General features: G+C 59.8%; 1 protein-coding gene across 1 annotated transcript; it reads left to right on the forward strand.

Moving 5' to 3' along the window:
- The first annotated feature begins 2,939 nt into the window (after positions 1–2,939).
- On the forward strand, positions 2,940–25,999 carry LOC135873702 (G protein-coupled receptor kinase 5-like). Its single transcript, XM_065398340.1, has 16 exons — positions 2,940–3,087; positions 5,590–5,685; positions 10,356–10,468; positions 18,988–19,065; positions 19,448–19,548; positions 19,678–19,770; positions 19,870–19,933; positions 20,662–20,802; positions 21,173–21,363; positions 21,964–22,001; positions 22,769–22,858; positions 23,086–23,294; positions 23,976–24,113; positions 24,328–24,465; positions 25,190–25,321; positions 25,880–25,999. Exons 1-16 carry the CDS (start codon positions 2,940–2,942, stop codon positions 25,997–25,999), a joined length of 1,890 nt encoding a protein of 629 aa, XP_065254412.1.
- Positions 26,000–27,420: the final 1,421 nt, after the last annotated feature.

Below are 27,420 nucleotides of genomic sequence, written 5' to 3' on the forward strand. Positions count from 1 at the left end.
GCGCTTTCTCCACGTGCAGGACTTACTAGGCCTTCCCCCGGGGAGGCTGGTACCAACAGCAAGTCCCAGCGGGAAGCTCTTCTTTGCCGAAAGGAGGCAGCTGGCCAAGCTGGTGCCAGGTCTGTGCTGGTGAGGGTCATGGAAGCTGATCTGGATCTGGTCTGCTAGTGGCTCCCCTGGGGCCACTGCTCCATCTGGCTGCCACCAGAAGGGTGCAGGTGGCATTAGCACTGAGTGACGCTGTCCTTTTAAGCAGGACTGAGGGGAGATGCAGTGTCCTGCTGCTGTGAGTGAGACCTGTGCCCAGGGTGGCTGGCCCCCTGCAGCATGAACCGAGGTGTGAAGTCTCTGCCCTGGCACTAGGCTCCCAGTTGCACTTGCAGAGCCAGTCTCCCCGGGCCAGAATGCTCTGCCTGGAATCCACCGGGCAGCTGGTCTGGCTGCATGTGTGCTGCAGCAGGGAGGAGACCCGCCTTGGAGCACGCTGATGTGGCGCACTCAGAAGGGCTCCTCGGGGAAGCCCTTGATCAAGCCAACAAGGATGTTACTGATCTGAAAGCGGCTTCTCCTGCTCATGGGAGAGTTCCGGCCCGGCTAGTCACAGTTGTCCTTGGAATGCAGCTGCCTGGGAATCTGTCTCCAGCTGACACCCCCACCCCCAGTGCTAAACACTCAACAGAAGCCACCTGCAGGCTCCTCGCCCCTTCCAAATTAGAGACCATCCTCCTGGCAGCCAGCACCCGACTGCTGATCCCAGAAGCAGAGCGTGAGTGAGCGTCTCCAGCCAGACAGCAAGCGGGGCCTTGTCCCTCCTCTCCATCCCCGACCCTCCGTGCCCAGGATGGGACCAGGACTCTTGCAAACCATCTGTATCCTGCATGCTGCCCGCCACCTGTTGCAGAGCATGGCACGGTGCCCTGGCGTGGGGTCAGCTCCATGGGACCAGCTGGGATCGCTTTTCCGGAGGCTGTAGAAAGAGGCTTTAGAAATAATGGGTCGGATGACTGCCCAGGAAAGGCTGGGGGTATTTGTTAGTTTTGGTTTGGTTGGTTCAGCGAAGCTACTTTGTTCCTGTCCCTATTTAGTGGAACAGCAAAGTCCTGCTCCAGTGTCCCCCTCTGGCACTCTGCGCTATCCCTGTTGCCCTGGTTTGCTGCCTGGCTGTCTCTTGGTTTACCTCCGCTAATAACTAAGCTGCTGTGTGTATCCGTGAGGGGAATAATGTCCCGATAAGCTGCATTAAAAGCTGAGTGGGATAAAACTGCCCCTAGCAGCTGCCCTGCACTTCCCATCACAGATGGCTTTGCTCCTTTTGATTTCCCTCTTTGGTGGAAAACTGATGAGTTCCCTCAATATCCCAGGGCTCAAGGATGAACTCTTCAGCACACCGCAAATGCTAACTGGGAAGCTGTGGAGTCCACTGTTTTCCCCAGCTCCTGAAACCACATTGGAGCAGAGAGATAGGGACTCTTTTTCCAGACGGTGTGTCTACCAGGTACAGCCCTGTTGGCTGGGAACGGAGAGAGGTGAATTAGCGTAGCGGCAGAAGCTGGTGTAATTCCTGTATCGTATTTACTGCCGGGCCTGGGACTGCTCTGCTGCCCAGTTCCAGCTCTCTGACGTTTGGCCTATTCATGCATGAGGAAGTGAATTGATTACGGCAGGAAGTTCTGCCGGACCAACTCCCTAGAGGACTTGGTGAAACATGGGCCCTCAGGGGCCTTTGGCCAGGAGTCTGCAGACGGGACCCCGGGATTCTGTCAAGCAGCATTGTAGCGGGGTCCTGGCTTCCTGTTGGCTCAGCTTGACGTAACGGGACCTTTAGATGGCAGCTGGTCAACGGTGGCGATTGTTATTGGCTGACCCCCAGCCCTGAGCAACCGGAATGAATGCTGATGTCAGATCCCCACTGGGATTACTTCATAAGTGAAGGGCATGTGTGCGTGCCCATGGAAAGAAAGAGTCCCTAGAAACCCTTCAGTGACCCTGAAGGCTCCCCAAAGCTCATTCCCTTCCCCGCTTCTCGGAGTTTGCCTTGGTTCCCGGTTTTTGTCGATTGTAACCACGAACTGGCTTGTGAGCAGAGTGGGGGCGGGGAATTTTTTGCAAAATTTCTGGAAAACTTGCAGGGTGGTGGTGGTTGTTTTTTTGGTTGAAAATTTTCCATGTTTCCCTACCCAGCTCTGTTCCTGGGGTGGAGGGTGGAGGGGGTTGGCTGGGAGCTGTCCTCTCCTAGCTGTGCGGTGCCCAGGTGTGAAGTGAGCGTGGAGGGATGGGTTCTTGGTCTAGTCCTTCCTGTTGATGTCACAGCTGGCATTGACCCACCCCTGGTTTGCAGACTCAGTGGCAAGGCCAAAGACTGACTGGGCCATGGTGTTTGAGCCCCCTTGGAGCTGTCGAGGGCAGGATGAGGCCTGCTGGCGGGGCAGGGCCATGCCGTACCTGTACAAAGGACACCCCCTCCCAAAAGCCACATGCCAGCTGGTGCTCTAGGCATTGGATGTGCCAGCCCTGTGCAGGGCAGAGTGGGAGAGCAAGCCCTTTCTGGGTAGTGGTATGCAATACCGTTCGGGTCACCAGTCCCTGATGCTCTCAGGCTCCGAAGGCAAGTTCCAAGGTACCTGCTCTGTGTCCGCAGCCCATAGTTGGGCCTGGGAGCCATCGGGCGATAGCATTGGAGTCTCACAGGCGCAGCTCTGCGGGTGGCTGCTCTGTCTGGGGCGGGCGTCTCAGGCCAGGATCCTGCAAGGAGCACTGCGGGTTGGGAACTCCCAACAGCTGCTCCTCGCTCGCTCTCCCTGGGGGCAGGGGTGAGGCCGGGCTCGGCTGCCCTCCTGAGAAGGAGCACCCAGCAGGCCCATCCTCATGGCTGTGCTGCTGGTGGGAGCGGAGGAGGATGCAGTATCATGGGCGCAGTAGGAGCAAAGTGAGGTGGGGCCATGGTAGCTCCTTGCCTGCTGCTGCGAGGCTCCGCTCTCCAGCCTTTGTACATGTCGGAGAGCCAGGCGTGGAGTGAGCAGGAAGCCCATGCGCGCTGTGGCTGCCCTGTGGCTGGGCAGCTACCCCGGGAAAGCCCTGGAGCTGCTGGTAAGATGCCTGGGTGGGTTAAACCCACCTGCTGCAGGTGCCTGCCCCGGCCAGCTCGTCTGTGCTGTTCTGCAGCCCTGGCCTCCCTTCCTCTTGGACCCAGCCTGGGTGTGTCAGGGGTGGGAGGCCCAGGCTGGTGCCGCAGGCTGCGGTGGCACTGCCGCCCGCTGACTTCTTTGGGATGAAGCAGCCTGGTGTGTGCAGGACCTGGGCCTGCTGCAGTAGCTGTGGGAACCCCATGACAGGATGGGACTGGGCCGCTGCCCTGGGCACGCCGTCCAGTCACTCCATAACGAACAAATCCAAAATGCTGCTTCTCCCTGCCGAGGAGGGCCCCATGATGAATGTGGGTGCACTCTGCTGGGGCCTGGTGGGTGTTGCATCAGGCTGGGAACATCTCTTAGGAATGTCTCTGCAGGGTTCTCCCCCCTCCCCCACTTGGGGTGATCCCGCAGCGTTCCCTGCGGTGTCCCCCTCCCACACACTCCCCCTCCCTTCTGTTATTTTAAATGCCAGGAATTCCCAACAACAGATGTTGCAGTGCCACTGCCTTGACACTGTAGGAAGGGATCTCCCAGCACTTTACACTCCCTGGATGGATCGTTTGTGCATGTCGCTCCCTGGCAGGTTGAGAGCTCTGCTCTGGATCTTGAAGACTTACTATTTATTTGCACCAGGGAGTCTCTGTCCTACTGTGCTAGGGGCTGTACATTCGTAGAATGAAAAGACCACCACTCCCCACTGAATATACTCCCAGGGTCCCTGTACTCCTCTCCAGAGCCACTGCTTGACCTGCAGGACTTGGACAGAGAGGGGATGCCAGAGGGGTGAGGAACGCATGGCTTGTGGCGGACAGGCAGCTGCCAGGGAGGCTGGGCAGGTTGTCTGTCCCTTGGGGAAGCACGCCAGGCCATGAGCTCATTCCTTCAGAGTCAGGCCTGCATCCTCTGCGCGCAGATGAGGGCAGATAGCAGCCAGCAAGTCCCAGCCGGCAGGGAATGGTGTGTGGAACAATAAACCAGCCTGAGCGATAAGGAAACCAGATGGTTATTAGCAAGCTAGTGCGGCATTGTTCTTGAAGGAAGTGCAAACCCCCTCTGGCTTCTAGGCTCAGCTCCTGTGGAGAAAACCCATGTTGCAGCCTGCCTGCCAGGTCGCCGCCGTCAGAACTGGCAGCGGGGCTGCCCCTCTCCTGCCCAGACCTGCAGTCAGGGTACGGTTTGCACTGCGATATTAGTGCTGCTGGAAGGGGAAGAGCCAAACGTGCGTGTATTACTGTGCTGCCGCTAGCTATGGGGGGGAAAGCAAGTCGCTGGTCGGTGCATTCAGACACAGCAGAGCGGAGAGGGACAGCGCGTTCAGTCGCTGGAGGCCAGCCTGTGCAGAGCTCGGCCGGCTGGGGGACTTGGCTCCTCTGCAATGGGGCTGCTGGGCGCTTGGAAACCGCGGCTCTTTCCTGCCGAATCCTGCAAGGTGCTGAGCCCCTGGGAGAGGTGCTGTGCTCCCCACGATGCTCAGCCGCTCCTGGGTGCACTCAGCACCATGCACGAATTGACCATGGCGGGGCTGGTGTCAGGGCTGGGAGCCGGGAGTGCAACCGCTTGTGCGTGAACACACAGAAGTGTGGCCCTTTCCCTTCCACCCATTGGTGGGGGGCTGTGACTTCTTGGGCTGAATCCTCCTCTGCCCCGTCTGTAGCACGGGGTGACAGTAGCTGCCTGCCTGGGTGGGGCAGGGAATAACCCATTAACAGCTTGCCAAGCACCCCGAGGCCAGGCCATGCACAGGAGTGGGCGCGTCTCCTATTGACTGGCATGGGCCCTGGGAGCTGCTCCTTGCAGGGCCCCGTCAGGCTCTCCCCTGTGCTTGGGAGAAGGCCTGCTCCAAAGCCCCATAGAAGTCACGGGGAGTCTCTTTCCCTTCGGCTTTGGATCATCCCTGTTCTGCAGTGTGAAAAGGAGGCCGTGCGCTCCCTGATTCTGTGTCACCCCTGCCTTGCCCTGGGTGCCCGGTGTGAGCTGGACCTTTTGGAGTAAAGTTGATCCCGTTCTCCCAAATTCTGATGCTCCAGCAATGGCGGGGAGTGAGGGGGAGGCGAGGAGGGAAAACCGCAGATCTAACAGGGGGGAAAAGTCCTGTAGAAACTGCTGAGAAGGGGCATCATCTGCACTCTCTCATTCTCCCCCGGTGTCTGAAGCTGGGTTCAGGGCCCAGTTCTGAGCCTCACCTTGGCCAAGTCCCTTCCCCTCTCTGCACCTCAGTTTCCCCTGGGGAGGAGTATTCTCCCCCACATCTCCAGTGGGGTTGTGAGGACTGGATTAAAGATGCGCTGAGGTCCTTGGCTGGCAGGTGAAGTATCACTGTCCTGATGCCATGAGTGCTGTTCCTCCTGCGTGAGCACTCGGGGTCTGTCCCTCCCTTCGGTGTCCAGGCTCTAATGACAACGGTGGTTGTCTCCGGATTAATTTCTCCTTCCCCTGCCCCCTTCTCTGTCCCTTGCAGGAGGTGGAGGGAAGCGGAAAGGGAGGAGTAAGAAATGGAAAGAGATCCTCAGATTCCCACACATCAGCCAGTGTGACGACCTTCGGAAAGGCCTGGGTAAGCGGCGAGCCCCAGCCCGGCTGCTCCCCGGAGACGAGCCTCGTGCAGGGGTGTGCAGGGATTGTGGTGCAAGAACTGGCAACACCTGCTTGCTGCAGAGCCTGGGTGCCTGCTGCGAACGAGCAGGTACAAGCCGGCGGGGAAGGAGGGGAGCGTGCGGGGAGAGCAGGCTGGCACACCGAGCTGCGCTCAGCAGAGAGCCAGTGTGGCGCGGTAATGGGTACAGAGAGAGCAATGGGAAATGCCAGGGGCCTATGGGGAGCTCCATGCTACGGCTCTTGCGCTTGACAACAAAGCCTGTGATCGTTTCCTGCCAGCACAGAGGAGAGATGCTTATCGGGAGCCTGAGGAGGGTGGGGCAGAGAGGCAGGAAGAGGGTCAAGGCCAGGGCTGTTAACTATTGCTGGAGAGAGGGTGTGCTCCGTGCATACAGCTGGGGACACCTGCGCCCCTGCGAGCAGCCAGGCACTACCCCCATGCGCCCGCCCTTGCCCGGGTGAGGGGGGGGCGTGTGTGACAGAAGTGCGGGTGGGAGGAAAGCGGCACCTCCCGCGGGGCAGGCCCGGGGGGGCTTCGTGTCTGGAGACACAGCTGCAGCACTCTCTGACTCTGCATCGCCCCCACCTTGTCCCAGACCCAGCTCTCCACTAGGGCACCCTGGTGCACGGATGTCCCTGACCAGTGTCCGTGACTAACCTGGCCCTTCCCTGGCAGGGGTTGGGGCACCCTCTGCCAGCGACACGTGTGGGCTTAGGGGGAACTGCACTTGGGCACAGGGAGTCAACCCCCTGGGTACAGCCAGCCTCAGCGGGGTGCCACCTCCCTAGAGCTCCCTTCCTGCGTCTGCAGCAGGGGTTAGGCCTTTCCCTCGGGTCTCCTGCTGGCCTCAGGGTCCCACGTGACTCTAGGTCTTGGGGAGCCATTAGCTGCACAGTGCTCATCCAGCCACCCGCGGCGGCAGCAGCAGGCAGGCAGGCGTCAGTGTAACGGCGTACAAGGTACAGTGCCATATACTAGGGCACCGTATCTGCCCAGAGAGACGTGTCCCCTGCACCAAGGAGCTGGCACCCCCGGGGCACCTGAGAGACCTGAGCAGGGCGGCTCAGGAGGGGCTGGGGTGTGGCTCTTGCTGTGGAGGGGGAATGGTTGGTGCGAGAAGGGGCATGTTCTGGGGAAGAGGGGGGCGTGCTCCAGGACCAGGGCGACAGAAGCTTCACGGCCATGAAAAACTTGTCACGGACAGTGAAATCTGGTCTTTTGTGTGCTTTTATACAGATTTCACGGGGGAGACCAGTGTTTCTCACATTGGGGGTCCTGACCCAAAAGGGAGTTTCAGGGGGGTCACCAGGTTATTTTAGGGGGTCGCAGTTTGCCACCTTTACTTCTGCACTGCCTCAGAGCGGGGCTGCCGGAGAGCGGTGGCTGTTGGCCAGGCGCCAGCAGCAGCGCAGAAGTAAGGGTAGCAGTACTGTGACACCCCCCCCTGCAATAGCCTTGTGACCTTTTTGGGACAGGACTCCTACAATTACAACACCCTGAAATTTCAGATTTAAATAGCTGAAATCATGAAATTAACGATTTTTAAATTCCTATGACTGTGAAATTGCCCAAAATGGATGGTGAATTTGGTAGGGCCCTAAGCGGGAGGGAGCAGGGCTACGCGGGAGGGTGGGAGCGAGGGCCGTATGCAGGGCCTCGGGAGGGACAATGAGCAGGGGGTGTTCAGGGTTGGGGATGATGGAGTCCCAAAGGCTTGATGCCCACAGCCGGGCTGCAGCTTTCTCGGGAGAGTCGGCCCGGCGCGTGCCAAGAGCTGCCCAGAGCCTGGCTCTCGATGCTCCGCTGGGAGCCGGGAGGGTGGAGCGCTGAAGGGGCCAGGGGAGAACGTGCAGGTTGGAGCTGGGAAGCAGAAGCTTGTCCCGTGTTTGCTGCAGAAGGAATCATTCTCCCCTTCGGTTTTTTGCAAACGTGCAATCTGCAGGTAATCCTGCATGCCTGGTATCACCCCCCGCACACCCCACCGCCATCGCACGGCCCCGCGTTCCCGGCATCAGCTCCCCCCGCACACTCCCCTGCCATCGCATGGCCCCGCGTTCCCGGCATCAGCTTCCCCCCCCCCCCCTCCCCGCTCCCCTGCCATCGCACGGCCTCACGTTTCTGGCATCGCCCCGCCCCACCGCCATTGCATGGCCCCGTGTTCCCGGCATCGCCTCGCCCCACCCCGCCCCGCATACTCCCCTACTGTCGCACGGCCCTGTGTGTCTGGCATCGGTTCCCCCTGCACACTCCCCTGCTGGCCCGTCACATGGCCCTGTGTGCAGGCATCGCCTCCCCCCCTGCCCTCCCCTCCCCCCCGTATGCCCAACCGCCATCGCACGACCCTGTGTCTCGTGCATCGCCCCACCCTGCACGGCCCCGGGGTTCAAACCTGCTGGTAGTCCAAGGGGATAGCAGGGCGATAAGCCCTTGATGGAAGGGCTGTGTCTGTTTGTCTCTGGGAGGAGCCTGTCCCGGCTGCCGGCTCTGAGTCAGCTCCATTCTGGAGCCATTTGCTCCAGGGAATGCGCAGCCTTGCTGTGCCAGTGAATCTTTCCTTCCTGGCCCGCCCCCCAATTGCAAGCCCAGCCTTGTGGTTAGTGCCCTGGGAACTGGGTGCTGGGATGCCTGGGTTCTGTCCCCAGCGCTGGAAGAGGAGCGGGGTCTAATGGTTACAACAGGGGGGTGGGGAGTTTCTCTCACTCCATTAGCAACCTCTGGGTCCCCAGTGAAACCTCATGGTCAGCAGTATCCAAGGCAGCCGATGGGATGTAATACAGTCAGGGCAGACCTGGTCCTCATCCCTGGCTGGGATGATCCGCGCACAGCACCAGTGCCCTTTCTGCCCCTAGCTCAGGGCTGAATGGTGACTGGGCAGGGCTTAGGAAGCCTGGCCCCAGCTCCTCTGGGACCTTCCCCCACCGCCGAAAGAGTCACTGGAGGAGGTAGCTGGTGAGTGTCCACATCGGGGGGTGGGGTGGGCGAGGGCACTGTCCCTTGCTCAGGCCAGACCCTCCATTAATGAGGATTTGATGGGGGGGATGACATCAGCAGTCCCCGCTTGCTGCTTTCCTGGCTCCCCCAGAAGCTGGACTGAGCCCAAGAGGAGCAAACTAGCCCCGGCCCCCTCCAGCCTCTGGAGGGCACTTCACGTCTTGCAGCGCTGCTGAAAGCCCGGGTGGATCTGCTGCTGCCTCTGTGAGGGTGAGTGTAGGAGCCATTGTCCCCTGAGCACCCAGCGGAGTTTGGTGGAGCTAAGGTTCTTGGGAAGCCCGCGCTGAGCAGGCTCTGAGTGGGAGGGTGCTGGGGCAGGCGCTCTCAGAATCCAAGATAAGTGTGTCCTTCTCCCATGCTCCCTCGGAGATGTCAGTGACTCTTCCCCTAATGCATGCTTGGCTGTTCCTTCCACTGGGACTCGGGATGCAACACCAAGGAGCGGGTGTGTTTATATGGCCTGGGAATGTGGTTAGGCAGAGGCCAGGGGGGCGGTTTCCAGCTCAGAGAAAGGAGAGTAGCGGCGGGAAAGACATTTGCAATGTTTTAGTCTTGCTAGAACTCACAACTTGCAGCTGCTGGGGGCTTTGGCCTGGAATTTGTTGTGTGCAGCTGGACCCAGCATGGAGCTGGGCCCCTGTCACGCTATGCAGGAGAGATGCATGAGAACCCTCTGCCCTGGGGAGTCTCATGCATTCTCTGGAGAGAGTTGCAGCAAGGCCTGGCCTAGCGTCCAGATGCACCCAAGCCTCTGGGAGGTCAGAGGCCACAATCATGGGCCACCGAGGTGTTTGGAGCAAAGGGGGCTGTGGAGGGGGCTGCCTGAGGGGGGCACACACTGTCTTGAGGAACTGGTCCCCTAGAAATCCCAGCCATGCTATGCAGTGTGAGCTCCAGTGACTTCAGCTAAGGCAACAGGTGCGGTTTGTGCAAGCCAGCGTTTAACTCTTGCCCGTCTGTTCCTTTAACCAAGGCAGCGACATGCAGGTGTTCTGAGCCCTGCTGGTTAGGGGAGAAGCTTCCTGCTTCGGGGGCTGCTTTCAGAGCCTTCGCAGCGGGAGGCTGCGCAGTGGCCAACAGACAAATATTGTTCATGAGCCAAGTCCGGTGACTCTGTGTGGATGGATCCTCGGGCCTGGGAAGAGCCCCATGGACGTCCCTATGGCTCTGCCTCAGCGCAGGAATTCACCTGCAGAGTTACCGGCTGGATCTGGGCTGAAATCACAGCTGCTCTGTGTGACCCGCCAGCCAGCAGCAATGCTCCCCGTCTACCGCTCCACTACCCAGTGTCCACCAGCTCGAACGGCGATCCAGGTGTGCGCAGGGAAGTGGCCAGTGGTACTTTAGAAGCAGGGCAGTTGCTCTCATCCCATGGCCTGGTTGCACTGTTGCCTGATGCAGCAGTGCTCTAAAGAAGCACTTCTCTCCAGAGCTGTGTGCCTCCTTCATCAGTGATCCGCAGAACCCAGTCATTTGGGAACAGAGCTGTGGAGGGTTACGGGCTGGGAGGGCTCGTCTGCCCACGAGATGGTCTCTGGGGCGCAGCACAGGGCAGTGTCTGCGGAATGGCCCTGTACGGATGCGGACGGTCGTGAGCCGTGCTTCTGTTCCATCTCCTCCTTGGCTTTCTTTTCCAGAAAGGGACTACAGCAGCCTGTGTGACAAGCAGCCCATTGGCCGGCTGCTCTTCCGTCAGTTCTGCGAGAGGCGGCCAGAGCTGCAGCGCTGCATCCACTTCCTTGATGCTGTGGTAAGAGCCCCGCTAGTCACCAGCAGCCCGGGGACTCTGGTGCTCCTGGGGTCAGGTGCAGTTTGAAGCCAGGGCAACCTGCTGGTTTTGGGAGGATCATGGCAGGAGGGATGTCTGTCTTGTACGATTGCAGGTGGCAGGGCTGGCTCCAGGCACCAGCGAAGGAAGCAGGTGCCTGGGGCGGCCAATAGAAAGGGGTGGCACTCCGTCCGTTAGTGGGGCAGCACGTCCGGGTCTTTGGCGGCAATTTGGCAGTGGTTCCTTCACTCCCTGTCTTCCTCTTCGGCGGCAACTCAATTGGCTTTTTTTTTTTTTTCCCCCTTCGCTGCTTGGGGCGGCAAAAAAGCTGGAGCCGGCCCTGGCAGGTGGGATGACATTGTAATATATGGAGTGTAGGGAGCCCTGCGTTTGCTCCGTCGGGGGGCGAGAAGGGATGCAGCAAATGGAAAGCAATGGGATTCTGAAGGGAAGGGGAAAGTGGATGTAGGGGTGTGCTAGATGGGGGGGGGGTACGGGCTGTGGGAATTCCCATGTAGCATTGGCTCTGCCAATAACTGATCTCTCTGGGAGCTGGAAGTCTCTCAGGAACATGTGCAGTGAGACAGAAAACCCACCCTGCACCGTTCATATAGCTCCTGATCAGAACAGTCCTATGGAAACGTCCCGCATAGCTTCACGGGGACTAGAAATTGCTCTTAAAGCCTCATAGGATGTAAGATCGAATGAGGATCTTTTGAACCATCCTATTGAATTCTACAGCAGAGCTGTGGGGGCCCAGTTGTGCGGGACTTTGGGACGACTCATGTGCTTCAATTAGACACCTATGGTTGAATGGGGCCATAGAGAATATCTCTGCCATTGAATTCTGTAGGAGGGTTCCAAGCTTCTCTCTTGCTGTTCAAATGGCTTTGTAAATACCAGCCTCCATAGAGGTGGTGATTTCCTATGGCATTCACTAGGATGTTTCCATGAGGGAGAAAAGGTCACTTGCCTTCCATCTATGTTCTTTCGCTGTTGTTGGATTGTTAGGTGGTGATGATGGACAGGTGGTGCTTAGATGCAGGAGAAAATGAAATAGCTAAAGTGCACCCTTAGCACCAGTGCTATGGGGGCAGTGCGTTACACAGCCCTTTCTAAGGCAACTGTGCAAAAATTCCATCCAGATAACGTGTAACTTCAGTCAGGCCTCCTAGTGAAATCATATCTTGGCGTTCTCAAGGGCTTTTTGTTTTTCCCCTTGAAGGTTTCCTGGTTCTGGAAGCATGGTCTGTCCAGCAGGGCTTGGTTTCACTCTGGGTCACACCAGAAGATTTGGGCTTTTTTCATTAGCTAACTTGAAGTTCTGATCTGAAATCCATGTGCATCTGCTGTTAGACTCTTCTGATGCCAGGAGGCAATTTTAGATGCTGTTTAATAGAAAACGTAAGCTTCCTAGAATGATCTGTGTTTCCCATTACCAAATTGTTTATGTAACTGAGGGAGCTTTTGCCCTTCAGACGGAGAGGAGTTTGCTTAGTCCCATTTGGTTTGGGTCAGGGGAAAATTTCGCTCTGTGTCGAAGGAAGCAGCCAGTCCTGCCAGCAATTCAAGCTGGTGTACGAAAACTTAAGCATTTTTCTTTTTTTGCATAGTCTTGATGCATCTGAGTGGCAGAAAGGCCAATCCAGTCATATGGGTGTTTAATGGGAAACACATGCCTGAAAAAGAATCCTGGGTTTGTGTGAGGCTCTTTGAGCTTATGGAAGATTTAAAAAAAAAAAAAAAATTCTTGCCCATCTAAGTCAATTAAATAAAACTCCTCCAACCAAAGTTGATCTGGTGGTTGCTGGTAAGTACAGGTATGTACCTACTGGGACTCTTCCATGTCTCCAGATACAAACCCTTTTGTCTCCAGCTAGTAAAATTCTGCAGGATGTTCCAGCTCCTCCTTCCACCACTGTCCTTCCCTTTAATCCCCTCTTTCTCTCCTGCCTCTCTTGTGGGCTGACAGAGCAACACCGCGTTTCCTCCTGACCAGCCTCACCCGTATGTGCACCGCCTTCCACACCTAGAGTCTGCCCTGGCCCCTCATTCATTGCGATTCAAGGAGGCGATTTAGATTTTGTGACGTGAAGCATGTAACTTCTGATGTTTCAATAAAATTTCACATCCAAATTTCACCAGTAAAAATGGAGAGGAGAAAATTTTTACTTAAGTCTTGGTGAAATTTGTCCCTGTTCTTGACCCAGCTGTGATTTCAGTCTCTAAAGCTCCAGATTGTTTGAGTCTGGGCTGCTTTAGAAGCAGTCTTTCCTCTTACACACCACGAGCAGCCCCTGCATTCCAACGCAGCGGCTGACAAGGCTGACCATGTTTAAGCATCGCTGTGTTCCAGGGTGATGGCCACATTATCAGACGGTTCTCTTGCATACCTGGAGAGGAAAAATGTTCCTGCGCTATCACGCTGGAGAACTAGGCCTCTTGGCTAAATCACAAGCCTCTGCCCTGGTTCTAATGCATGTGGTTAGCTATAGACAGGGAAGGGCCCTCTGCTTGGGGAATCCATCTCCCACCCAGCTGATAGAATGGGCATCTTTTTGTCTTGTAGGGCACTGTAGGCAGCTCTTGTATTGCTTTATGCTGTTGTCTGAGCTGGCAGAGTGGGGAATGCTTGGCTCAATTAGCAGGCAGAGTCCCTTTTGAGGCTCATCTGGGGTCACTGAGTCTGGGCACGCTGTAGAAACTGAACTGGAGAAGCTTCACAGACTCTGGCCCGCTCCATCCATTCTCTATGGATTGGGAGAGACAGTCCCTGGGATAACTCCAGGCTGGTTTAGGGCTCCAATCCTGGCTCTGGAATCCCCTCCTGAACTTGAGAGCTCTGTCTTGGAAGGGCTGCGTCTGGATGCCCCTGGTCTCTGGCTCTCTGACCCTGTAGTGGGTGGGCTACAGTTCTCTGGCGTCGGGTGGGTTCTGAGTCCTGTGTGCTCTCTCCCAGCTGCTGTTTGGTGCAGTCATGAGGTCAGATTCGGTTTGGCCCGGCCTGGGGGGAAGGCGACTTTGAGCACAGCATCATAGAGATGCCCCCTATGCTTCTGAACTTGGGGAAAATTCTCTTCTGGCCACTTCCTGGACCCTGGGTGCTGCCAGAGCAGTGTCTAGGGCCGGGTGGGGGCAGCCCCTCTCCATCGGCCTCAGTGTCTGTGCGTAGGCTGGTCTCATTTCACTTGGAAATGTTCCTGCCTGGCCCAGGCAGCGATATGCAAAGGGCGTGTGGCTTCCTGGCTGGGATTACGGGCACCCCAGCCCTTTGCGGTCTGCACGTCATTGTTCAGAGCGCGCTCAGGGCCCTCTAGGCATGTTGGAAATTACAGAGAAGCTAATGACCGCGGCAACTGCTAACAGCTCTGGAAAGCCTCCCCAATGCCCTGCTTGTCTGTAAGAAGCCTGTGAACAGGGGCTAACCCCTCTGCACAGCAGTGGGATTTCTCTTCCTGGCGGGGCTCCGGGTCTGTGCTGCTGTGGCAGACCTCCCAAGCCATGCAGCCTGGCGTCACACCAGGGGGCTGTGTGGCTCTGCATGCTTGGAGTTCTGTCGTGAGCTCGGGGAGTGCGCTCAAAGCGCCGTCTCCGTGCAGACGGTCCCAGTAAAGAAACCAGTGTCCAGTCTCTAGTCGTGTTTGTGATGGGGGGGCCATTGTGCCGGGGAGGGACACACACAGAGCACACGCAGGCAGTTCCTGCCCTACAGCTCCTACCATCTAACCAGGTGATGAGGGACCACAGGGGGAGCACAAGGTGACACATGTCACGGGCAGCAGACCCAGCTCAGCAGTTGCCTAGCCATTGTCGAGTGTGGTGTAGACCTCATGGCGGAGGCGAGCTGTAAGGAGGGATTGGGCCAGCAGTGATGGCTCCAGAGAAGCCAGGTGAGAAAGGCAGTGCGTTAAAGACACTGGTTAGGCTGTCTCCCGCTCACACCTACCTGCCTTGTAGTTTTTCTTTCCAGTGATTTATTTTTTTGGGTCCTTGCTGGTGGGTTTCAAGTGACCCCAGGACAGTCGGGGGTGGCGTAAAGTCCCGCCTGGCTTACAAGGTCTCTGTCAGGTTAGAAGAGCGTAACTCTGCCACTACGTTGCGCCTAGTGGGTGGAGGAGACGGGTGGGTGGAAAAATTGCAACCTCAAATCCCAAGCCAGCATGGAGGAGGTGGGGATGTGGAGCAGCGCTGAGGGGGTTTTAATGCCCAGTGTGTGTCGTTTGCTTGCTCTACTGGTGGATTTACAGTTGTGGGGGCTCTGTCAAAACACACCCGGCGCACTCGGGTAAACTCAGGTCTGTTTAAAAACCAGTTTAGTCAAACCTGGGCGAGCCCCAGTGTGCGCACACTGATGCGAGCTTAAAACTGGGTATTTCAGTTTAGCTTGTGCCTGGAAATTTACCACTTCAGGCTAACTTGTTAGAAACAGGATTAAATTGACATTTTTGTCCACACACAGTTTGGCACCGGTTTCACTTGCTTTGCTTGAAATTGTTCTGTGAGGTAAACCTGAGCAGCTGTGTGTGTCGCCCAGGCCTGAGCTGGATTTCTGAGCCCCTCTTCCTGGCCCCAAGGCAGAGGCTGGACTTTCCTGTAGCAGCATTCGAGCTAGTGCAGTCGGGTTACTTGCTGAGGAAAGTTTAATGTGAGGCTAGTCTCTAAAATGTGCTTGGGAGCCCTGATGAAATTGGTTCGGTCTAGCTGTGAAACGGCTCTTCTAGCTGTCCCTCCACACACTCCCCTCTTGGCGCTGACGGTCCGGCTGGAATACAGACTCTGCAACCCTGATTCTGCCCCCACTGGGCCTCTGCAACCTCATTGTCAAAGACCGGGCACCCCCAGTTTGCAAACTGGTTCCACAGCAGTTGCTGAGGGCCTGACCTAGCCTGGCCTGCAGAGCCTCTGTTGCTGGTGGTGTTGAGTGGGGTGGAAGGAGCCCAGCTTGCCTGTCAGATCCCCGGGGACTGTGGGGATCAGGAAAGCATTTTCACTCCCAGCTCGCTGCTTGCACAGGTGGAGGAGTGAGGTTTCACCTGCCTTGGAAGGCATCAGGGATTGGACACTACGGGATGCTCCACTGATCTAGTTTGGCATATTGCAAAGGGGGAAAGACATGCAATGTATAACGCTGCAGTGTGTATGAGGCTGTGCTGTGGGGCCCCGATCCCAGGGGCAGGCTTCTCTTTATTCTGAAGGAAAGATAAACTGCGGTGCTTTGGTCTCATCTGGCCCCCCTGCAGCATGCTGCCATCCAGCTCCAATTGTGAGCAATCCCCACAGCCCCTTTGCACGGCCCTGCTCTTGTCTTGTTGTGACATTACTGAGGGCACGTGGGATCCATCCTGCAGCGCGGTCCCCAGGGACTTGCTCTGTGATTGCTAGCTGTCTCTGCGCACATCCTTGCCGGGTGCCAATGGGCTGGTGTCTCTTCACGGAGTGTGTTTTTCTTGGCACGTTGGCTCTCAGAGGCTACGTGCCCGGGGGCCCTTGCAGGCTGCGCTGGCTTGTTGGTGGTGCTGGGGTGTGTTGCGGGCTGCTCTCTTTACGAGGCTGGCTGCTGGCGGGAAATGTCAAAGGTGGGGAGGGAAATGGCCTGGGGCCACATGTGGCTCTGAGAGTTGCTGAACTTGCCCTGTGTCCATGGATGAATCGCTGACCTGGCAGGTCGTCCTCCCCAGTGAGGCGGGCTCTAGTGGATTAAAGCAGTGGGGGCTGGGAGTCAGGACTCCTGGGTTCTGTCTCTAGCTCTGGGAGGGGAGTGGGGTCTAGTGAGTTAGAACGGAGAGGAGAGGGGCTGGATGCTGTCCCCAGCTATAGGAGCAGAATTGGGGTCTAGTAGGTTAGAGCAGGGGGCGGGGAGTCCGGACTCTTGGGTTCTATTTCCTGCTCTGGGAGGAAATGTTGCCCAGTGGCTAGCACAGGTGTGCAGCCACTGGGTTTTATTTCAAACTCTGCCACTCAATCACTGTGTGATCTTGGGTCCTGTCACTTAACCGATCAGTGCCTCAGTTCCCCATCTGTAAAGTGGGGCTATGGACAACACCCTGGGTCATGGGGACAGCGGGGGCTGTCCCTGCCACCTGCTCTCACTGTATCCTGTCTTGGCAAAGTGGACTGGTAACAGCTTGGTCCCTGGTCGCTTTACGGCCCCCTCCCATTCCCTAGCTTCTCGGGGCCTCAGTGGTCCTGCCGGAGCTGTCCTGGAAGGAGAGCTCCCAGCCAGCACTCTGGTTCAGGGCTGGCTCGGAGAGGCTTACGCAGCTCCTCATGGGACATTCCAGCCTGTTTGTTTCTCATGGCTGTCATCCAGTGGCCTTTTTATTAAGGAAAACACAGATGTCACTTGAGCCTTGAGAATGAGGGCGACCCGTGAGCCATCCCCGCTATGCCGGCCCTCCAGAGCCTATTTCCGTCCTTCCTGTTCAAGGCGGCCGAAGCCTGGGACGGTTTTGAGAGCACCTGCTCCGTTTATTCCCCTGATTGGCTCTCCTCCCAGCCCCCCTTTATTAGGGGACCGGGTGCTTAGCCAGCTTCATACCTGACTCTGCTGCCCTATGGGAGAGGTGAGTTCTGAACGAACCCTTCACCCGCTGCTCATCCCTGCCGCTGGGGGTCGTTCCTGTGTCCTCCGTCTCCTAGCGCCTGGCCGAGTTCCCAAAACACTGGCCGAGGGAGCGGCAGGTCAGATTTTAATAGCAGAAGAGCGTGGCTCTTGGAGGAAGGCAAACCGCCGACACCCAATGGGGAGGCTTGGGCAGGGAGGTGGAAATCGGGGAGGAATGCTGGGAGGGGCTTGCAGGGGCCCCCGTGCCAACAGGAGCAAAGCGGGAAGGAGACGCCGGGGAGGTTGTCTAGGCGCTTGGCCCAGGGTAGGTTTTTCCTGGTGTGGTTGGCTTTTTAATGAGGGTTTGGCCAAAAAGCCTGGCTGCTCCTGCGTCTGGGAGCTCGTCCCCTGCTCTCTGCCAGTTCAGGCCCTGTAGGCATGTTAGTGTCGGTGTTAGCACCAGGGTGGGCCACCGGAAGAGCAGGGGTCTCTCGGGCCGAGTCCGTTGCTGCCTAACAAGCACCGTGGTGGGGGTGACTGTGGTGTTTGAGCCCAGGCAGGGTCTGTGCCTGCTTGCTTTGCAGCCATTCTGGCCCAGGGGGAAGACGAGCAAAGCCAGCTCTCCTGTGTTGCTCTGCCTGGAGCTGTGTCCAGGAGGCCTAGCAGCGAGTGCTTAGCAGAGCCCAGGGGTCAGCACAGCGTGGGTGAATCCCCCTGAGCAATGTGTCATGTTAGCTCTCCCCACGGCCAGGCTGTTCCGGCCGGGGGCTCCCCCGCCTTCGCAGGCAGTTGCTCGTTGTTTGGTTATAAATGGCTCCCACTGTCCGCACAGCTGTTCCTTTTGTTTGGCTGGTGGGTGGGAACATTTGGCTATATTACCGCCCCCACCCAATCACGCCAGCTTCCTGCCTGTCCAGGGAGCTGTACTGCAGGGAGGGGACGGTTAGCCCAGTGCCGGTCACCCTGAGCATCAACACTCGCTGACAGTAACGTCACGCAGGTAAATGCAGTCAGGCCCTGTAGGGGTGCCCAGGTCGCCCGGGAGCCAGCCGGGGCACCAGCCATGATGCCAGGGCAAGCAAATAGATGCTGATCCCGTGAGCTGCAGCCTCAGCCCCCATGGTGCCCAGCACAGGGGCAGGGTCTGTACCTGGGGAGCATGAGCACTGCACAGAGCCTGTCCCAAGACCGTGGCAGGCAGGCCTGAGCTGGCAAGGGGTGTCGTGGCCAGGCAGGGGGGAGAGCGTCTCGGCAGAGCTCCAGCACAAAGGGGGAGAAAAGTCAGGCCAGGCCTGCTGGCCCTGGGATAGCTGGGGCAGGGCAGTGCCGGGCCTGGTGCTGAAATCCCTTTGCAGCCCAGTTCTGTAATGCTGCTGGCTGCTTCAGCTGCCGAGACCCTGCTTGGTGCCAGCTCCCCTGGGATCAAGGGCAGCATGTGGCCTACAGGGTGGAGCTGGCACATCTGCGCTGGGGTGGGGAGAGGAGTCCCAGGCCATCCAGTCTGGTCTCCAAGGCCAGGTCCTGATGTAAGGGCTGGAGGGGGAAGTGTGGTGCCTCCGGGCACTCGGCGGCGTTTCCTCTGTCGGGAGGCTCTCCGGCAGTGCCAGGCAATGGGAGGCAGAGGTGTGGAACCAACACGGTGTCTGCCTTGGTGGCTCCCTCACCCTTGGGAGTTGGTGCTGTGGTGAAAAGGCAGAGCCCTGCCGTGCTCAGAGCCCTGCTTTGCCCATTGCTGGGTGTGAGCATGTGGAGACTTGGGGCCGGCTTCACCGCTCTGGGCTGTGCCTGTCTGGGTCTGGCGAACCCAGGTGTGCCGAGGGGCCTCCTGGGCTGGCAGAGGGATGCGCCTCTCCTTGCCAAGGCTGGAGCGGTGCTGAAATGCACCAGGCCTTGCAGAGCAATGACCAATGGAGCATCCAGCCCAGCTCAGTCTGATGCCCCTTTCTGCTCCGCCCAGATCGATTACGAGCTCTCCCCGGATGAGCGGCGCAAGGAGATGGGCGACGAGATCATCCGAAGGTTCTTTAAAAGCGAGGTGAGTCTGTGCCCGGTCCCCCACACGTCCTCTGAGCGTGAGCACAAGGGAAGGAGACAGGCAGAGGCTGGCCAGAGGCAAGTGTGTCTGTGAGGGGAGGGTGCCCCTTGCTGGCAGCAGGGAGAAGATGCAGGTCTGCGTCCCTGCCGGAGAGCAGGGTTTCAGCTGCACTTTCTCTCACGCTGCTCTTGCTGGGCTAGACAAGGTGCTAGGAGCCTAGTAAGGCCCTGGACTGCCTAGGGCTGGGCAAGGCAGCTTGGGATCTCCCATGATTCCTACCCAAGAATCAATCAGGTAGGTGGAAAATACCCAGGTGGGGAGCTGGCTGGGCTTGGGGACGTCAGCCAGGATTCAGACCTGCCGTGCTCTCCTTTCACCTCAGTCTTCAGACTACATGCTGGAAATCAGCCAGGCCCTCATGAACCAGTGCATGGAGAACCTGCAGAAAAGTTCCTGTAAAGACCTCTTCAGCAGCTGTCTATAGTGAGTACTGGGCCTGGCCTTTAGCGGTGCTACGCATGATATAGCGTGGCCATGATTCGTGGGGCTGGAGAGGGGTCCTCCAGTGGGACAGCCGGGAGAGCAGAGCTAACGTCCCCTTCTCTCCCCCAGCCCTATGCACGAGTACCTGAGCGGCGCACCCTTCGCCGACTATCGGGACAGCATGTATTTCGACCGGTTCCTGCAGTGGAAGTACTTGGAAAGGTGAGTGAGGGCTGCCCGGCCAAGCCTGTCTCCGGGCTGCATTCGACTGAGCTGGGGTCTCATGGGCCTTAAACACGCCTCGTGGCTTTATCGTTTCAGGCAGTCGGTGACCAAGGACACCTTCCGGCAATACCGGATCCTGGGCAAGGGGGGCTTTGGAGAGGTAGGGCTGTGCTGCCGGAGAGGGGGGCTGGGCAAGGGCTGGTTTCCCTGGTGCATGGCACAGGCTCTCTAGCCTCTGTGTAAAATAATCCCCTTTGATGGCAGCACCAGCCTGGGCAGTGCTGCCAGCGGGTGAGGCCCTGGTCTCCAAGCACTGCTAGCCCCAGGAGCACTGGGCAGGGGCCTGTCTGCCAGGCTGAGGGGGGCCTCGCCCAGAAATGAGGTCATTCAGGCTCTGAGAGGCCAGTATGTGAGCACAGCCCCGTGGTGAGGGATGGGCACAAGGGCATTGTCTGTCCCCACCCTCCATGGAGGAGCCTGGGGCTAGCTGATGGGGACATGCAGCTGGGCCCTGCTGGCTGGCTCCTGGGCGGGCTTTGTGTGGCAGGGGGGCTGCTTGGGGCTGGCTGAGTTGAGAGGCCAGACACAGAGGAGCTTTGTAAAGACAATTGGAGCAGATAAGTCAGTTTGCTGCCGGCCAGGAAACCCCACAATCCCCTGGGGGAAGCCCCCTTGCCTCTCGCCCAGACGGGATCAGGAAGCCGGGTCATTGCCCGAGACTCCGTTCTCCTGATGGCTCTGGACAGAGACGTGGCTTTGATCATGCCTGGAAGGATAATGCCAGGCCCTTGGCCCAGGGGTCTCCTCCAGCTAGTCCAGTCCCTTCTCCCAAGCACCAGGCGCTGCCCTTCCTGGCCTCCTCATGCTGTGCTGTGTGCGTGCCTCCAGGTCTGTGCCTGCCAGGTACGAGCGACGGGCAAGATGTACGCCTGCAAAAAGCTGGAGAAGAAGCGGATCAAGAAGCGTAAAGGGGAAGCCATGGCCCTGAACGAGAAGCAGATCTTGGAGAAAGTCAACAGCAGGTTTGTGGTGAGTGTCACTCTCCTGAGTGCTGGGCTCCCAGCCCTGCCTGGTGCTGCTGCTTGCTCCCTCCTCTGGCTCCGGGACAGTTCGGGAGCCCTTCTCCCTGGAGCTGGCCATTGGGGGGGACCCCGCTGGGTGTTAGTGGGATGGATACACCCCACTATTCATCGCGTGGGTTGGGACTGGCGGTGTTTGTAAAGGGGTGGCTGGGTTTGAAGTGAAGCACGCAGAAGGGGGGTGCCATGGGGACCCAGTTGGCATGCTCCCCTGTGCCCTCCGGTCCGTACAACCCGATGCAGCCATGGCAACAGCTGTTTGAGTCCTGGCTGTGCCGAGGGTGCCGGGTCTGATGCTGCCGGGCGGGGCGCTCTCGCAGGTCAGCCTGGCCTACGCCTACGAGACGAAGGACGCGCTCTGCCTGGTGCTGACCATCATGAACGGGGGCGACCTCAAGTTCCACATCTACAACATGGGCAACCCCGGCTTCGAGGATGAACGCGTCATCTTCTACGCCGCCGAGCTCTGCTGCGGGCTGCAGCACCTGCACCAGGAGGGCATTGTCTACAGGTGAGCGGGCCTGACTCGGGCCATCCGTGGCTCCCCGTGAGAGCTGCGCAGTGGCGGTGTCTGCCTCCAGGCGGTGCCCGGGCTGTGGGGTCGGGAGCATGCCCTGTCCCGCTACTGAGCACTTGCTCACCCAGGGAGGAGATGGTCCCCGAGTGAGTCCCTCCCTCTCTCCGCATGCTAGGGGCTGGGCAGGATCGCTCCCTGCAGGGCACCTCCTGATCGGCCAGGCACTCGGGGAGTTCCCTGCGCTGCTCTGCGCCTGTCCTTTCAGGCTCTGCACACTGCCGGGCCACGGCTTTCACCAGGCCTTGGGGCTGTGCTCCTGGTACAAGATGCTGGGCCATGCCCTCCCTCTTCACTGACTAGGATCTAGCCCATCCTCACGGCCTGGGCTGTGAGACCCAGCTCCCACACCACGCTGACCAGCAGTGTCCGAGTGGCTCACTGGGTCCCCCAGCCCTCCCCCAGTGCACTCAGCTGAGCTAGTGAGCCCCAGCTGGCATGCGCTGCAAGGCAGAACCAGGGAGCACGTGCGGACATAGCCGAGCCTGGGCTGTCCCAGTTGTCTCGTTCTGAGCCAGGCCTGTCTCTCCTCCCCAGGGATCTGAAGCCGGAGAACATCCTCCTGGATGATGACGGTGAGTGGGGAATGCCCAGGGGGAGCGGCCAGTGTCTACATGGCCCCTTCCCAGGCTGGTGGGAGTGGGAGCCCAGCTGGCCCCTCCTGGCTGCTGCTTGGCTCTGACTCTCTTCACTGCATCGGCTTGCACTGCGTATTCCACCCAGGCTGGTCCCAGCCCTGAGCCGCCTCCCAGGGCAAGGGACGGGCTCCCTCCTGCCCCGGCTGGTATGGCTCACCCCACGAGCTGGGCTCAGCAGAGCACCAGCTGGAGGGGGGCGCCCGAGACAGAGCAGCCTGGGAATCCACGTTCATGTCAGGGTGAAGGGGGAGACTCCTGCCATGGGTGGGACGGCTTCAGGCTCTGGGTATCAGACCTGAGATGCCCCTCTGAGAATAGTGTCTGCACCGCACAAGGGGGTGCTGAGCTGGAATTCCCCACCCAGCCCTGGGCTGCTGCTCTCACCCCAGAGGTGGCTGCATTTCATTGTTGCTGAGGGTAGAGGTGGTGCCATGCTCTGGGATGGGAGGGGACGATCTGCCCCCTTTGGGAGAGACGTCGCATGCATTGCCTTGCATCTGAGGTCAGTGGCTCCCTCTGTTTCCCCTGTGGGATGATTTTCCCTAAACCCATCTCCTTAGACTAGCCCAAGCAGCTGATGCCTCAGTCCCCGAAGGGCTGCCTGCTGAAGGGAGGCGGCAGGCCCATGGAGCTGGGAACCCCAGATGGAGTGGGGGTAGTGAGCAGTCCCACCGCTGAGCCTTCTGATTTCCCTCCCGCGGCAGGACACATTCGGATCTCGGACCTGGGGCTGGCCATTAAGATTCCGGAGGGCGAGATGATCCGTGGCCGCGTCGGGACCGTTGGCTACATGGGTAGGTGTCGGGGCTGCCATTGCCGGGGGCAGGGGGACGGCTGGAACCCAGAGCGCTGGGCCAGGTACTGGTGTCAAGGGGGAAGCCGCTAGGCAGGACGGCTGTGCTCTGTGGCGGGGGCCTTTCTCCCACCTGTGGGCAGCCTGGCCTCGGGGCCTGGCTGGGAGCTGGTGGGTGATTCCGAATGGGGTTTGTTTGAGGGCTGCCCCCTGCTCTTGCCCCGCCAGCTCCGGAGGTGATTAACAACGAGCGCTACACCTTCAGCCCAGACTGGTGGGGGCTGGGCTGCCTGATCTACGAGATGATCGAGGGGCAGTCGCCGTTCCGCGCCCGCAAGGAGAGGGTGAAGCGGGAGGAGGTGGAGAAGCGGGTGCAGGAGGAGCAGGAGCTGTATTCCGACAAGTTCACTGAGGACACCAAGGCCATCTGCAAGATGGTGAGTTGGCAGCTGGAGCCACCGGGCCCTGTGCCCCTCCCGTAAGGCCTGTCTGTCCGCAGTGGGGGCCGGCGCCTGCAGCAGGGGTGCCCAGGCCTGCAGCAGGGGTGCCCAGGCCTGCTCCGCTCGGGGTTTGTGTGTATGTGACTCCTCCCTGACCCCACAGGCCCACAGTCTAGAGCCTGCTGCTGCTCTCAGCTGCAGACACTACCCAGCTTCTAGCTCTGGGGAAGAGGGGAAGTGCTGAGAGGAAATCCCACGGCTCTGCTGACCCACCCCCTGGGATAAACAGCGTTGGGTCGAATTCTTCCCTCGACCGGGAGGTGGGTTGGCTACAGCTGTGGGAGGACGTCGCTGCTGTGTTCGACGTGTGGACACAGCCCCAGCCCCTCTGTGAATGGAGGGCGATGAGTCTCTTGTCAGTGCAGCGTGAGCTCACCAGGCAGGGACCATCTCACTGGGGACAGCGCCCGGCATGCTGGGGCTCTGGGCTCATTGGGGTCTGGGGGTGCCACTGTCCATACAAAGCTCCTCCCCACCCCCAGTGCTCTCCTGTGCGCCCGGCTGTGGTGGCAGCGCCTGCCCGCTCTATCTAGCCCGCTGCACTGCGTTCAGTCTGCGGCGTCACCCCCCCCCACCCCCCCCGGTGTGACCACTGGGCCTTGGTCCCTGTCTCCCCAGCTCCTGACCAAGGACCCGAAGCAGCGACTGGGCTGCGGGGAGGACGGGGCCGCCCAGGTGAAGCAGCATCCGTTCTTCAGGACCATCAACTTCAAGCGTCTGGAGGCCGGGGTCATAAAGCCGTCGTTTGTGCCAGATGTAAGAGCCCAGGAGGGGGCAGGGTGGGGGCGGAAGGGCCACGAGTCAGTGCTGGGTCAGTGGTGATGGGCTGATCCTCCAGTGGGTGCACATTGAGTCTGAGGGGGCTACTTCCCCAGCCCAGGGGCCACTAGCAGCAGGGGAGTGGGCCCTGGAGCATGCTGGGGGTGGTCAGTCCCCTGCCCCACACTGAGCCTCTCCATGGGCCCTGCAGCCTCGGGCCGTGTACTGCAAGGACGTGCTGGACATCGAGCAGTTCTCCACCGTCAAGGGTGTCAACCTGGACCAAACGGACAGTGATTTCTACGCCAAATTCGCCACGGGCAGCGTCTCTATCCCCTGGCAGAATGAGGTAAAGGGGGGGGGGGACTCTGCAGCCCTAAAGGCCGAACTCCTCCCTCACCCCACTGTCCCCCCGCAGACAGTGCCCCCCATGCCGCTCTCTGGCACAGCAGCTGGCAAGGAGGGAGGCTGAGTCCATGTCGCTGGTTGGGGGGCTCTGGCCTGTCTGCTTTCCCCAGAGGAAGATTGGTGCCCTGATGGCTGAGCCCTCTGCCTCCGTGCCAGGGCTGTGGGGTATGCCGGGTGTGCAGGACGGGTGGTGGGCTTCCCTCTTGGGCAGCTGGGCCCCACGGCAGGGTCTGGGAGGACCTCTGCCCCATCCCACCAGAAACCAGGCTGGGGCAGAGCCTGGGTTAGCTGGGATCCAGGCCTCTGCCCTGCAGCTGCAAGCCCCGAGGAGGGTGCGTGGGAATGGAGCTCAGGGTGACCCAGCAGGAGGGAGCTGCCCCGGGAGGAGCCCCATGGCTTAAACTGAGGAATACAAAGAAGAGCCCGATCCTGCCCTAGTTCCAGGACATGGGGCTGTCCCTCCTCTTGCTGGCTCCCAGGGATGGTAGCGCCAGTGTGCTGGCACCCCAGTGCATCCGGCTTGGCCAGCCCCCTGCTCCCAGAGGCACAGGGAGAGTGCCCTCCCCAGGGAGCCTGCCTCTGATCGCCTGGGGGACGGTCCCATCTCTGGGCTCCCTCTGGCCCCGGGTGCCTCCCGCTGAGCTTTCCCGTGTGCCTCTTCCCAGATGATTGAGACCGAGTGCTTTAAAGACCTGAATGTGTTTGGACCAAATGGGATGCGCTCCCCGGATCTGGACTGGAAGCAGCTCCCCGAGCCCCCCAAGCGCAGCCTGCTTCAGCGGCTCTTCCGGCGGCACGTAAGGCCTGTTGTCTGTCCTGCCTGCGCTCCCTGAGGCGTTTGCCCCGGTCTGGGACCCTGGCCCGGCGGGGGTTCCCCCACCCCCCATGCACTGCAGCAGGCTCTGGAGACGGCCCAGTTCCACGCCTGCCTTCAGCCAGCCCTTACAGCCAAGGCTGGTTCGCTCTGACCTGCTCCGGCCCTGGGGAAGCGAACGCCCCCTCAGACCAGCTGGAGTCTGGCAGAAGGCCTCTCATGGCTGAGACTGGCCCGGTAACACCCCCCGTCAGCTGTGTGGACGCCTTTGACCCACGCCGGCCCTGCCTGATTTCTGTGCCGTTGGTATGAAGGGCTCGGGCGCGTGGCCAGCCCTGAGACCTCGCTCCCTGGGTGGGTGTCTCTGCCCTGCTGTGTGCTGCTGAGCTGCTGCCCTTGCAGACGTCCTGGCGTCTCTCCAGTAGCCCTTCCCCTGTCCCTTGCCTTCCTGGCCAGGCCTATCATGGGGGAGCCCGCGGCTTGCAGGCGGGAGTGGCTGAGCCCCTGTCTGACCCGCTGTCCCCCTCTGTCTCCCCCACAGCCGGCTGACTACACCATCAGCACCAACACACACTCCAACCTCACAGCGGGCGTGAACTCGCATCCTCCCACGGCCAACTCCGCCTGCCAAGGCCGGGCCATAGCACAGGCACCTTCCTGACCCCCCTTCTACCATGGAGACCCTGCTCCGTTAGAGCCAGCACGGGCAGGCCCAGAGCCCCGGCCCGGAGCCCGCCCGTGGAGCTGCCGTCCTTGCCTTCTCAGGGTTACCGTGGATGTGAAGCTGAGGCTGTTGGAGACAGAGCTGGGGTGAGGGGCTGTTCCATCACCCTGCCCTGCTGGGCTGAGTCACTCATGGAGGCTGGGTGGGAAGATGCAGCCCCCCCCCTCCCCCCTGCAGGACCACGAGCCAGATACTCTCGCTGCACCTCATCCCATCCGCTTGCCTCTGGGTACCGCCACCAGAGCCGGCTCAGCCCTGCTCCCGGAGGCGCATCGTGCTGGCAGGACCCTGGCACGGCCGCATGCCAGACACAGACTGCGCAAGGGAGCCTGGATCACTGTGTGTGTGCATGCGAGAGGCTGGAGTCGGCGTTCGTTGTCGGCAATAGCTTCCTTGCCGTGCTCACTGGGGTGGTCTCTCCCAGCTGCTCTGGCTCTGCCCCCGCCCCCGTGGTTCCTGCTGCGAACCCTGCCCTGGGAGGCACTGTCGGCATTGTGCCCACTCTGCGTCTGTCCGGGAGAGGGGTGCTCCCTGCTGGTGTCACACACACACACACACACACACACCCGTCTGCGGGGTCTAGGAGAGAGGAGGGGTGGGGCTCACAGCCCGGGTGGGAGCCCCTAGCTGCTCAGGCTGAACAGGGGCTGGCCATAGCCAGCTGGCTGCAGAGACCAGGGGGCAGGTGTGCAGTGTGTCTTGTAGCTGCTTGGCCCCTTTCCTGTTCTAGCACCGCCCCCGGCAGCACCGATAGAGGGGCTCAGCCAGCCGTGTCCTGCCAGCGCAGGGGAAGCCAGAGTTATGGTTTGCTAAAGAAGGGCAAAAATGTCTGAACCGAAGGTGGCGCTCGTGTGACTGAACTCTCCACCTTGCTGCTTCCCTCTGGCGGGGCTGCGGGTTGGGATTGAGGGGCACCAGTGGAGCTCTGGGCTGGGGGGTCCCAGGGCTGGGATAGCGGGGGGCTGTGGGTCAGGATTGAGGGGCACCAGTGAAGCTCTGAGCTGGGGGGGGGTCCCAGGGCTGGGATAGCGGGGGGCTGTGGGTTGGGATTGAGGGGCACCAGCAGGGTTGGGGGAGCCCAGGCCGGGGGAGCAAGGAGGCTCTGTTTGAGTGGGGTAGGACCCAGGGTCCTTTTAATTTGGGGTCACGAAGGCCATCAGTCAGTTGCACCCACACACCCTTGTTGGAGAGAATTGGTGAAGGGAGCAATGACCAAACCCCTTCTCTTCTCACCCTCTCCCAAACCCAGCACCTCTGGCTTCCCTCACCGCAGCTTCCGTTCTCTAAGCAAGTGTCCCAAAGAGTCAATCAGTCCCCCTCTGAATCCTGCCCCTGCCCTCGGCCCAGCAAGAGGTCGC

This window comes from Emys orbicularis, chromosome 2 (genome assembly GCF_028017835.1).
Source record: "Emys orbicularis isolate rEmyOrb1 chromosome 2, rEmyOrb1.hap1, whole genome shotgun sequence".
Lineage (NCBI taxonomy): Eukaryota > Metazoa > Chordata > Testudines > Emydidae > Emys > Emys orbicularis.